The sequence below is a fragment of the Myodes glareolus genome, chromosome 14, assembly GCF_982192425.1.
Source record: "Myodes glareolus chromosome 14, mMyoGla1.1, whole genome shotgun sequence".
In the NCBI taxonomy this organism is placed as follows: domain Eukaryota; kingdom Metazoa; phylum Chordata; class Mammalia; order Rodentia; family Cricetidae; genus Myodes; species Myodes glareolus.
Genome location: NC_142039.1, coordinates 4,858,175 through 4,870,835, shown reverse-complemented (window position 1 = coordinate 4,870,835; position 12,661 = coordinate 4,858,175). Strand labels below are relative to the sequence as shown.

Sequence of the window (12,661 nt, the reverse complement as noted above, 5' to 3'; positions counted from 1 at the left end):
TATGCCTGGCAGAGTCTCTGCAGGTATGGCTATTTATTTGGTGCTGAAACAATAAACCTTTCTCTGTTTAAAGTTTAAAAATTTTAAGTTCTATTTTTAAAGTCTGCCTATTTTCCTGTTCCTAGTGAAAATAATTATTTTGGGGATAAATAGTAAACAGAAGCTAAGAATGCAGCTCAGTGATAGAGCTCTTGTCTAACATGTACAAGGTCCAAGATGAATCCCTAGAACTACGAGAAAAACAAAAACAGGAAAAGAAACTAAAACAGTCAGATCAATTTCTAACAAACATCTCTCAACTATTAAAAATACGATTTGAGGCTAGGAAGACGGCTCAGTGGGAAAGGCACTGCTGTGCAGACAGCCCTGAGTGCCCAGCACTCGTGGGAAAGCTGGGCACAGTGCTGCGCATCTGTCACCTCAACAGTTAGTGAGATGACTGAGTACCAGGGGCTCACTGGCCAGAAAGCTTTGACAAAATAGTGAGCCCACATGAGACCTTGACTCAAAACACAAGGTGAAGAAGTTGTACAAGAAGACATCCCATGTCAGCCTCTAGTTTTTATACTTGCATGTGTAAGCAAGTGTACCTGCATACACATATGTGCACACATATACATAGATATGTGTATCTGTACACATATACAGAATAATTTTAATGTAACTATTTATACATGAGAGAAATTAAGTAAATATATTTTATTTCCTCAATTTTAGTACTCATATCACAATTAAGATTATGAGGGTGACTCAAAACAATGCACAGAAAAATATTCAGAAATTATAGTCAAACTATTCCAAAAGCCAAAGAATGCTAACAACTATCTATACTCTTAAATATTTATATATAACATAAAAACACACACAATTTTACTTACTAAGAAATATGATTTTACAGTGGATTTTATATGTATATAAAGGTATAAAATAAATATAAATATTTTCTAATTGACGAATAGAAATTATTCTTGTGGGACAAACAAACGCTGAACTTCTCTGAACAAACCAAGTGGCTGTCTAGTTTTACTTGGACCTCCTGGTTCATCCCCCACCCTGCATCTTACAAACAGTGAGCTTACATGCCCAGTGTGGAAGCTGGTGCCAGGAGCACAGGAGTCAGGGCTCAGAAACTCCTTGAAAGCAGGCTTCAATGAGCATGGAGACTCTCTCAACTAATCTACACTTCTTTGTCTCATCCCAATGTTTGCTCATCTTTTTCTCCCCAGTTTGACCTATTCTTTTCTTTGGTCTTCACACAAGACCCATGGTTTGACCATTGAACTTATTCCCACCTCAAAGACTAAAATCTGAGGTGCCTCTTGACCTGATCATTGAGTGAAGTAATCCTGACGCCAGCGTCCTTCAGCACATTCTCTCGAGCTTCAACATTCTTTTAGTTTTCATTTCACTATGTCACATTTTGTAGTGATAATCTAAGGAAATTAACCCACAGCATCAACTTCCCTACTCCATGTAGCTAGATCACTGCTGTCATGATAAGTCCTATGTAGTTTTGGGCTTTGCTAGAGAAATGCCAAGATTACAGCCTCTTAGCTCATCCCTAAAACTTTAAGAAGCCTTAACATTCTTTCAGTAGTGATCACCAACCTTTCCCTGTCATGGCACAAACAGAAAACAATGTGAACAGTCCCACAAGGTTGGGACTCAGTCAGGAGGTTCTAGCCTCCCGGGCTGGGGAGCTCTGCCCTCCTGGAACCTGGGATTGTACTACAGAGGCACAAAGCTGACAAGCACTGGTTTTCAGTTCTGGAGCACGCACTACACCATCCCAGTGGACCAAAGAAACAAAGATGGAGACAAAAGGTCATGGCAATTGTCTAAACAATCATTTTGAACATGTGCATGTAACATCCTGTTCAGAGTGTGGATAAATTACACCCATCTCGGACAGATGCCATGATGGAATCTACCAAAAACTACCAAAGGGATTTAATTTAATATAGCAAACAACTATCAACACAGGAGAAACAACAACAAACCCTAACAGCTTCCTAAGAGCTTTCCATACACAAAGGAAGATAACAACATGTTTTAATAGCCAAGCCTTGAAGCTTTGGGGGTATTAGTACTTTTTTAAAGGAAAAACTGAAAATGTAAAGTCTTTGCATTTTGACACAGTATTTAACATCACAAATCCCCAAGTAATCAAGCAGCAGCTCCCCTGCCTTCCTTTCTTTTCCTTTACTTTGTTTTCTAGGTCCCACAGTTCATTATTTTTGTTTATCAAATGTCCTTTGACACGGGAAAATGGGAAAATAATTAGTGCTTTAGTTAGAACAAAAAGCACAGAAGTAACAATCCATTAAAATGCCAATATATCTGTTTATTAGAGCTTCCAGTAAGTAAAGTCCAAATAAAATGATCTATCCAACTGCTATAGTTTGAAAGTTAAATCATTTTTGTACTTTTAGAAAAACTGCAGCACAAATTAACAGAGTAATGAAAACAAAATTACATTTGAAACACAATTCAGAAAACATATTTACCTTTTCCGATTAATTGTAATAAGCTATTGCAACAAAAGCCAGCAACAATGAAATACAGACATTTATAACATGAAGACAACAAAAACAGGAACTTTAAAACTTTTACTTGAGATGAATATAAAAACGTAAATAGAAAACCGTCCCTTTAACTTTTAACCATTTATCTTTCATATCCAGCAACAAAGACTTACTTTTCAGCTGCCAGTACAAATATCTTACTGCTTTCACATGTACTTTTTATTCTATGGCACAGTTGTTAACAGTGTACAGCTGATACTAAAGCATTCAGATGCCCAAGCCCACGCTGCTTCACTGTAACTAGGGAAGACTTAAAGCTAGCACTGTGTCTATGGAATCATAGCATACATACTGTATTGCCCCGTGCTAGTCTGATATATGCTAGTTGGTACTGCCATGGTAGCAATGTTAGGTGGTGTTCCTTCTTCCTCTGATTTTTCTTCTTCAATCTTGGGGATACCAGGCACATCAGAGGAAAGTTCATTCAGTATTTTTCTAAAATATAATTTAACAATATAAGCAATTAGGATATAAAAATAAACAGGAAACAGGAAAGCTATAAATAATAGTTGTTTTGCTCTATAATTATTGTACCTATTGGGGTAAAAACATTGCAGGAGGAAAGTTAGTTAACTCACCTATATGAGGGTCTTCGTGAAAGAATTTCTCTACGTTTATGAGAATCGATTACTTCTGATTCTGCAGAATCATCTGTCTCTGCAATTGTTGCTACCTATAATACAAGATTTTCTGAAACCCATCATAAAATATATGATCTTCATCCTCATTCAAAAAAATGGTATTAAGAGTCTACTGGTAGAATTCAGTTTAGTGCTTGTGTGAAAAGGAAAGCAAAGAATGGTACAGATTGTAAATACTACATAAGTTCAATGGAAAGAATATCTGGCATACCAAGTGAGGGTTCACAGGAAAGGGAAAACATCAAACACTTCAGACCCAAAACTCCAAACCTGAATTGTTTTTGTAAGTCCAGATAACAGAGTGAGACCATAACAGAGGTGGAAAAACTACCCAATTTAGTGTTTTCACGTTACCACTGGTGTAAGCTGAGTATAAAAGTCAGAGATTAGGTAGGCCCAAAGAAGAATGAATACTTATGTACTAAACAAGTCAGTAAACTGGGCTTATGAAGAGAAGGATTTATATTATAAAGATTATGTTAGAGTTTAAAGATCCTGAAGTTAAAATAAACTTCTATGTAAAGGGCTAGTAAGATGGGCTCAGTGAATAAAAGCACTTGCTTCTCAGCCTGACAACCTGGTTCAGCCCCAAGACCCACAGAGAGAACTGTGTCCACTGGTTGTCCTCTGGCTCCAAGGAGACATTAGGGAATGCACCCAAAGACACCCACATAAAACATTGGCTGGGTGGGAGATGGATACATAGGTATACAGACAGAGAGACAGATAAAAATAAAAGCATCAGAGTTTTCAGCATGATTTCATTTTTAAGCCAGGCAACAATACAATGATATAATAAAGAAAATGAGAAGACTAAAATAATGAATCTTTAAACGTGTCTTCTGTCAATTTATTTAGTCTCTTAAGTCTACGGTTTAGGAGAGTGAGTTTATGAAACTTCATATTAGGATTACATGAGAATGTGATGTGCAGGAAAACTAAAAGTATCAAGAACAAAAGTAAGACCATGTAGTTTCTGCTCTACAACATGGTGACTCAGTTAAGAACAGTGTGGATCTGGGGGGATCATGGTTCAGTGTATTATGCAGGAAGACATGTGTTTGAACCCCAACACCACATAAAACCTGGTGTGGTGGTGTATGACCATAAACCCAGTATTTGAAGATAGAAACGGGAATGTATAAAATTCAAGGTCATCCTTAGAGACACTGAGTTTGAAGCCAGTTTGAGCTTCAAAAATCTTCTCTATAAAAAGTGCCAAGAAGGAGGAAGAAGAGCATTGGTATATTTTTCTGTTGAAAATTTCAAGTTTGTGTAGAATTAGCAGATTTAAAGTATTTCCAGTATGAAAAAAATGACATAAAGTAATATACATTTTAACTAGCCACCAAGTCATGCCACTATATATATATATATATATATATATATATATATATATATATATATACTTCAAAACAAAATGTTGTTCAGAGCAAATTGATAAAAATTGCTTGCCAAATAAAAATATATTAAAAATTCATTTCTGAGTTTAATAGAAGGAATATATAGTCTTCAATGCATATAGACAGGTGTGTATTGTGTATACACACACACACACACACACACACACACACACACACATATATATATATTCATCCACAAATAAGACACTTCTGGTCATGATACAATACACAAACACACACACACAAAGAACACAACTTATTGAGGAAACATGTTGCCCTATATGGTGGTAGGCAATACACTTCACACAGCTGTCCTAGACTACCGCACGCCCCCCGTGTGCAGTGGTGGCCAGTATTTTACCCAGTTTAGAAAAGACTAGATGACTGGTGGTACACGCCTTCAATCTCAGCACTCGGGAGGCAGAGGCAGGTAGATATCTGTGAGTGTGAGGCCGGCCTGGTCTACAGACCAAATTCTAGGATAGACAGGGCTACACAGAGAAACCCTGTCTCAAAAAAAAAAAAAAAACAGAAAAAAGAGAAAGAAATAGAAAAGTTGACATGAATATGAACAAAATACATTAAGAAATGTCATAATGAATGAAACCACTATTCATATAACTAATATACACTAGTAAAAACATTAAGAAATTTAAAGTTCCGGCAGAATGATTGTCACTTAAAACACAGAAATTCAAAGGTAAGATCTATGAGGATTTATCTCTACAAAGACAAGTGATTTCATTCACTAAAAACAACAGCAATAATGAAGTATCAGAACATAAGGCAATGCTTATAAGGTAAAACTCGTACCTCCAACAAAAGCCATAATGTAAGGAGTAACAAGGGAAAATGTTCTTACTTTATAATTTGGATCAGAAATTACAAATTCTTGGAATCAAAGGTCACAAAATTAAAGACAATGATAGGAATTATTTTACATCCTGAGAACAAAGAACAGACAGGCTGTTCTGAAAGGACAGCGAGCTTAGGAAGCGTGCGTATTTATCGTGACACTGTACTGTGGTCTTCACAGCGTTCTGTGATAAACTACACTTGGGCATGCAGGCAAAGGCAAGATTAAGTATATATGCATGTCTCTTTTCCTCACAGACTTGAGGCTTGACTGTCACCAGTTAGGTTCAAATAACTTCTACACTTAAGGAATAATAACAACGTGACCTAAGAAAGAAACAGAAATCAGCTCAGTAGATAAGTATGCTATAAAGTGCATATATAATAATTTACATCTATTAATAGAAAAAACTATTTTCAATAATTTAGGATCTGTGATCATTCTGGTAATAATAAGTAGTATAACAAGTATCTGATCGCAATCCCACAACATGGAAATAAAGTGCCCACGTGATGAGGACCCGACTTTGAGACTGGGGTACAATAATGCTAGAGCATGAGCTTAGCATGAATGAAGATCTGGAGTTTAAGTCCCAGCACCAATATAAATAAATAGTAATATCCTGACTTCTAAGGGTTGCATTCACTAAATGTAAAATAAATATCTGGGCCAAGTGCAATGATGCACTCGGGAGGCTGAGGCAGGAGGTCTGCTGGCTTACATAGTGAGTTCAAACTATAGCCAGAACTATAGTTTTCATAGTACTATGTTTAGTACAATGTCTCCCAAGAACCCTCGAAATACCACTAGAGAGCTTTGCTAAATAAATATAAGTCTGGAAACAAGAAGTTAAAAGATAAAATTGCTTAACTAGCAATTATTCATCATGTAAATTAAGAGCGACAATGTACCACACATAAAAAGAAATTCTTTCAAGTATCCAAGAAGATGTCTTGAATGTAAAGTTACACAAAGAGACAGTGTGGTGGCACTTGCCTGTAGTCCCATGATTTGAAAGACTGAGGAGGAGGATGAGAGTTCAAAGCTAGCCTTAGTTACATAGTGAGACCTTATCTCCAAAAGAATAAAATAAAGAAAGATGATGATAAATGAATTAAATAAAAGAAGAAATTTTAAAGCTCCAGAAAGTCAAAGACAGGTTGCCAAGGAAGGAAGCTAACCTGCACAGTTTGTACTTGTGGTGTCTGAATTACTCCCTGGACCTGCACAGTCTGGCCTGAAGGTAACTGTACTAGAGTCACAGCTGGGGAGCCTCTTCCCGTGCCTGCTCCAGCTACAGAAACCTGAAAAAATGACCATCATTGAGGGTTAAAGCTGGACTTGCATGTCTTCTGTTTATTTCTAAGAGTACCACTTGCTATCACAACCAGCCTACTTCTCTTGAACCTTAGAAATGGCAAACACGTGGGGTACTTACCATCAGGAGGGGGTCACCGTCCTGGAACTGTCATTCTCTGATGTGACAGATACTAAAGAACCCATGCGCCTCACTTTTGGTGCCCATGCTTTGGCAGCTAAGAATGTTCCGAGCACAAAGTTCTAAAGCAGTTAAACTACCTCGATGCAACTCATGTTACTAGCAGGGATGCCCTCTTCAGGCCAAAACACAAACTCTTGCTCTTTAACTTTTTAAGAGAAACTGGAGGAAATTTAGACGTGAATTACTTTTGGATAAATGAAATGTTTTGTATATGGTAATTTTTTCACTATTTTAGGTGCAAGCTGATATCCAGTCTCAATATTAGTTTAAGAAAAAGAAATTTTTACAGTCTATAGCCACACAAATACACACATACACACACACACACACACACAGAGAGAGAGAGAGAGAGAGAGAGAGAGAGAGAGAGAGAGAGAGAGAGAGAGAGAGAACACCAGAAAGCAAAGAAATTACAGGACCTTTCAAGCCTTTAGCATCTCTGCTTCAGAAACGTCTCCTGTCTCAGGGTTGGTGCAGCCTCCTAACACTTACTCTCTTCCCAACATGGATCAAGAGAGAACAAGAGCCATCCATCGGTTTTGAACTGAGAGGAGAGTTAATTCAGGTGTCTCCCACCTACTGAGCACTAGTAACAAACTTCCTTTGAACTGGACTTAAAATCTACTAAGACCCCTAATGATCAACCTGCCACAATAATTTTAGAAACTTTTCTTCATTTTACTTAGGTTCACTACACATTATGGCTTATTCAAACCACTCACAGATCTTGAAAAGAAATACACTGTGGGAGTATCTTAAGTAATAGAAGAACCTCAAGGTGTTATTTTTCATGGAAGCCTCTATGTGAGACCTCAATTTTTAAGAAACACCAATGAGATCCAAGCTACTTTACTAGTGTATATTACTTTAAAAACTATTTTAAGCTGTGTTTCCAAGGTGGCAATGGTGGCACTCAGGAGGCTAAAGCAGGGGGATAATGATTTTGTGGCCAGGTTGTTTGGAAAAACAAAAAACAAAAACAACTAGATTTATAACAAATAATTATGATTTACTTACATCCTCATTTTCTAAGAAAGCAAATCGGTTCTCCAGTAATCCAAAGGTTACAATTTAATCATAAAAGAGAAACCATATGCCAAGCACTGAACTATGTGGACTGATGATAAAGAAAATTGTTAAAAATGATGCCTAAGAAACAACAGGTCAAATAGGTAAAAGGTTAACTCCCCTCATCAGCCACGAATGCCACAGTCCAGAAGAAAGATCAGGCCTTGACCTAAGTCTCGATTACAAAGCGACAAATGAGGACAGAGGTAACTGATGCCGACAACCTACCAGGCAGGTTCAGCCTGCCTGTCCCAATATCATCCTATATGGAACCATAGGTTGAACAGCTCAAGGTAAAAAGAAAAAGTATTTATTCAGCAAAGCTCAGCACAAAAGGCAACAGTGTAAATTAGAAAAAGCCATTTATCTCTGTGTCAACTGCCAAAGGTTCCCTTCTCCTTCAGCTAAATCTCAAACTATTGTGTCTTGGGACATCTTTATACTTAAAACTTGCTAACAACTTCAGTTTCTTGGTGTTTTTAAGTATCTTATTACATTTAGAGTGTATATGTGCATGCCATGGTATGTGTACATGCACTGTGTGTGCCACTTTGTGTATTCCAGTGTGCATGTGAAGGTGAGAGGACAGTGTACAGAGACAGTTTTCTCCTTTACCATGTAGTTCCCTGGGATCGGACTCAGGCCATTAAATTGGCAGTTTGGCTTTCAGCATCTGAGCCATCTCATCAACCCTACAGTATTTACATTATCTAAACCTACTGGATTTCAACCTAGTAGAGTGCTAATAAATATTTAACAACCAGGTCCGAGGAAATGGGGATCATGACTTAGAGTTTTTGCTTATATCTGTATAAACTATGTATTATGCATCATGACTTGTTTCAGGCCGCAACTGGAAACCATATACACAAAGTTGAAAAAAGATGTACATATCTGGCTCTTGTAAGCCCATACAAGACAGCTCCAGAGGGGTTTATCTACTGATTTGTATCACACTAGAAAGTAAAAGGGAAAAATTACCAACCAATAGCTCAGCAATAGTAAATCTACTACATGCTATCATTTATGAAAAAGTTACATTTCTTTCAAAACAAAACTATTTCCTAAAAATAGTGATAGTACTTTTACTTTGAGGATTTTGTTTGTGTATATGTGTTTTCAGTTGGTTGGGGTTTGATGTTGTTTTTGAGACAAAGCTTCACAATGTATTCCTGGCTGGCCTGGAACTTAGTACAAAGAACAAGGTAGCCTCAGACTAACAGAGACCAGCTGCTTCTGCTGAGATTACAGACACGCACCACCATGGCAGACTAACAGCTTCTTTTTAATGATTAAGGTTTTTGTTGTTGTTTGATTTTGGTTTTCTTATTATTATAATTATTTTGCATAAATATAATATAGATTCTTTCCTTCTACCATGTGGATCCTAGGATTTGAACGACGCCATCAGGTGCCATGCAGCAACATGTACTTTAACCTGATGAGCCATATCATCAACTTTGGGCTTTTTTTTGTTTCTTTGAGACAGATTCTTGATATATAGCACAGGTTAGCCTTGAACTATATATACTATATATATTCATTCAAGAATGGCCTCAAATTCATGATGCCCCATCCCATCTCTGCCTCCCAAGTGCTGAGATTATAAGCATGCTCCACCACACCTGGCTTTAATGACTTGTTTCAATCAAATAGATCTAGACTCTTTTATTTTTCGTTTGTGACCCTAGCCTTTAATGGCAGAGCCATCTCTCTAGTCCCAGATCTAGACTCTAATTATACTTACACAATGAATCTGCAATGTGTTGCATTAGGTGATATGTGAAGAAAATCTGGACCTCACACACAGTGGGTTTTAAAGGGCAGGAGGATTACTATAGCTTTTCACAGGTGAGAAAGAATTTCTTCTTTGTCACAACTCTGAAACTCACAAGTGGTTGTTCCCGACTCTGAACAGATGACATTAACATCCATTGATCTGTATGTAGTCTTTGGATGGACCTTTAACCCACTCAAGATTATGCAACACCATGAAGTACTTCTAGGAAGGCACTGGCTCAGTGGACGACGCTAACGTGCAGCACAGCACCTTTCCTCCAATCACATCCCACCTCATGACAGAGGACCTCAGGGACATGCTGTACTGCAGTTCTTACTAGCCCATTCAGAAACTCTCACTTCTGAGGAGTGGCAATGGAGAAAAAAAAGGCTAATCATGCGTCTTGATGCCAGTAACACGGTTCAAGTTAAGACCAATAGTTTATCCTCCACCCATTGTTTTTGTCACACAAGTACAAATGCTAATAGAGAGTAAATAATATTTTATTATTATACATAAAAGACAACACCTTATTATTATGTATGAAAGCATCTTAAGAGTCTCACCCAAGGTTCTGCAGCGCACAGAACACTTTGTGATAGCTATTCTATAATAATGTTGTGTTACAATCTGCTGTTGCTTAAGTCAAATAGAGGCTGAGGCAGGCTGAGATTTCAGCTCTAGTAAAGCTTCACAGCCAGGACTCATACCCAGTGACACTGATGGTTTGTAGATCACAGACTAGCAAAATATAAAACATGCTTTTAACTTGTACAGAAAGGCAAAACAAAACCACTTTAACCCAAAGAGAAGACTTGGCTGACTGTCATAAGATGTTGTTGTTGTGTGCAGGTGTCCTTAGCCCACACTTGCTTTTCTGAGATAGGGTCTCAAACTCTGGGCCTTACCAGTTGACCTCCTCAGTAACTGAGACTAGAGGCACAGCATAATGCCAAGCTGGTGGTGAAAAAATATAAAACTATGACAGTTGCTCATATTGAACAACTTTACTCTGTAGAATTAGAGTTCTCTGACAAGTCCTGCCAGTGCATCTCAATGATTTGCTTTATTTTTTAATTTAAAAAAGTAAGACATTTGATGATAATAAAACTACAGCAGAGAAACTCAAGAATACTAGAAATATCCTCAAAAGTTGTGCTGTGCATAAAGGATCTGCAATCTATGTATTCACTTCCTGTGAAGAAACACTCCAGCTTCAACAGATGAGATCATTTGAAGAACTAAAGCAAGAATGGATCATAAGCCTTAAATATATATATTGTATATTTTATACACACACACACACACACACACACACACACACACACACACACATCCTAGTTAGGTTGCTATTGCTGTGAAGAAACACCATGAGCAAAGCAACCTGCTGAGGAAAGGGTTCATTTCAGCTTATACTTCCAGGTAGCAATCCACCACTAAAGGAAGTTGTAGAATCAGAGCAGGAATTCAAGCAGGGCAGGAACCTGGAAGAAGGAACTGATGCAGAGGCCATGCAGGAATTCTGCTTACTGGCTTACTCCTGATGACTTGCTCAGTCTACTTTTTATACCCCAGGACAACCAGGGGTAGTGACACCCACAATGGGCTGGGCTCTTCCCCCATCAATCACTAACTTAAAAAATTCTCCACAGGCTGATCTTCATTTTCTTAATTGAGGCTCCCTCCACTCAGATACTTTCAGCTTGTGTCAAGCTGACATAAAGATGTGTGTGTGTGTGTGTGTGTATGTATGTGTGTGCATGTATATATGTATCTAGAGAGAGAGAGAGGGAGATCATGCTTTCAGTCACTCTATCTTTCAAGTATCAGTCTGAGGACTCCATATTAAACAATAGTTCTATCAGAAATGGTTTAGAAATACCTGATGCAAGCCAAGATGAGTCTGAGAGTAAAACCTCTTGCTGCCAAGACGTGGCCTGTGTTTGACCCTGGAACAATATTGTGGAAGAAGAGAACTGACCCCCACAAGCTGTTTCTCTAACTCCCACATACACACCATGGTTCACATATATCCATATCAATAATGTCAAAATATGTCTTTTAAACAATACCTGGGCCAGACACAGTGATGGATGCCTTTTGTCCCAGTCTTCAGAAGACAGACAGACACACCTCTGTTAGTTTGAGGCTAGTCTGGTCTACATAAGTGAAATCCTGTCTCAGAAAAACAAAGCAAGGCAAAACTAATGAAGAAACATTTTGTAAATTCCCTCCAACACAGGATGTACTAAAATCCTAGAGGTGAGTTAAGTGAATTCTTCAATGATAATTCTTTTATGTCCAAACTCTGGGCAGCCAAAAGCTTAAGAGACCAACACTAAACTTCTAAAATAAAAATAATGTACCCTTGACTTTAGATGTACCCTTTAAAGAAGAAAGCACTTAAATCTGTAAAATGCCACTCTATATGCTCACTGGCTCTGAGGAAGCTGGTAAGTGATAAGCATTAAGACTGTGACTATATTGGGAGAGTTAATGGACTTAAACTTCATCATTACTCATTAAAAGTTCACATGACCTCGTGCACCAGGTTCCTGGCCCTCATGTCCTCCTGCATTCACTTCCCAGGCTTAGGCCCATCTATACCATCCTGAAACCACATGCTGGCCATTGCCTTCCACGATAGGTCCACCTACAGTTCCTAGGAATTTTGCCTGCACAGCCTCCTGTAACATGTAAGAAACCCAGCTTCCCCTGCTTAGGCCCACCTATGCTGCTCAGATTCTTCCTGTACCAGTCCTACAAAAGACAGTAGACCTCTCAGACCTACTACTAAGTACTTCCTGAACATTGTAAATACCTCCAC

The 12,661-nt window shown here is 38.0% G+C and overlaps 1 protein-coding gene across 25 annotated transcripts in view; it reads right to left on the bottom strand.

The window, feature by feature from the left end:
- Positions 1 to 12,661, bottom strand: part of Crem (cAMP responsive element modulator) — a 76,808-nt gene that overhangs the window by 26,221 nt on the left and 37,926 nt on the right. For 14 of the 25 annotated variants that reach the window (XM_048460744.3, XM_048460739.3, XM_048460756.3 and 11 more), the window contains 2 exons: positions 3,164 to 3,258; positions 2,878 to 3,020 (listed from right to left, as the gene is read on the bottom strand). In XM_048460744.3, coding sequence (XP_048316701.1) covers positions 2,878 to 3,020; positions 3,164 to 3,258 — 238 coding nt within the window. Of the gene's footprint in view, positions 1 to 2,877; positions 3,021 to 3,163; positions 3,259 to 6,666; positions 6,790 to 6,923; positions 7,001 to 12,661 lie in introns of those variants that run through there. The other 11 variants (XR_015005012.2, XM_048460735.3, XM_048460748.3 and 8 more) reach the window with 2 other exon arrangements.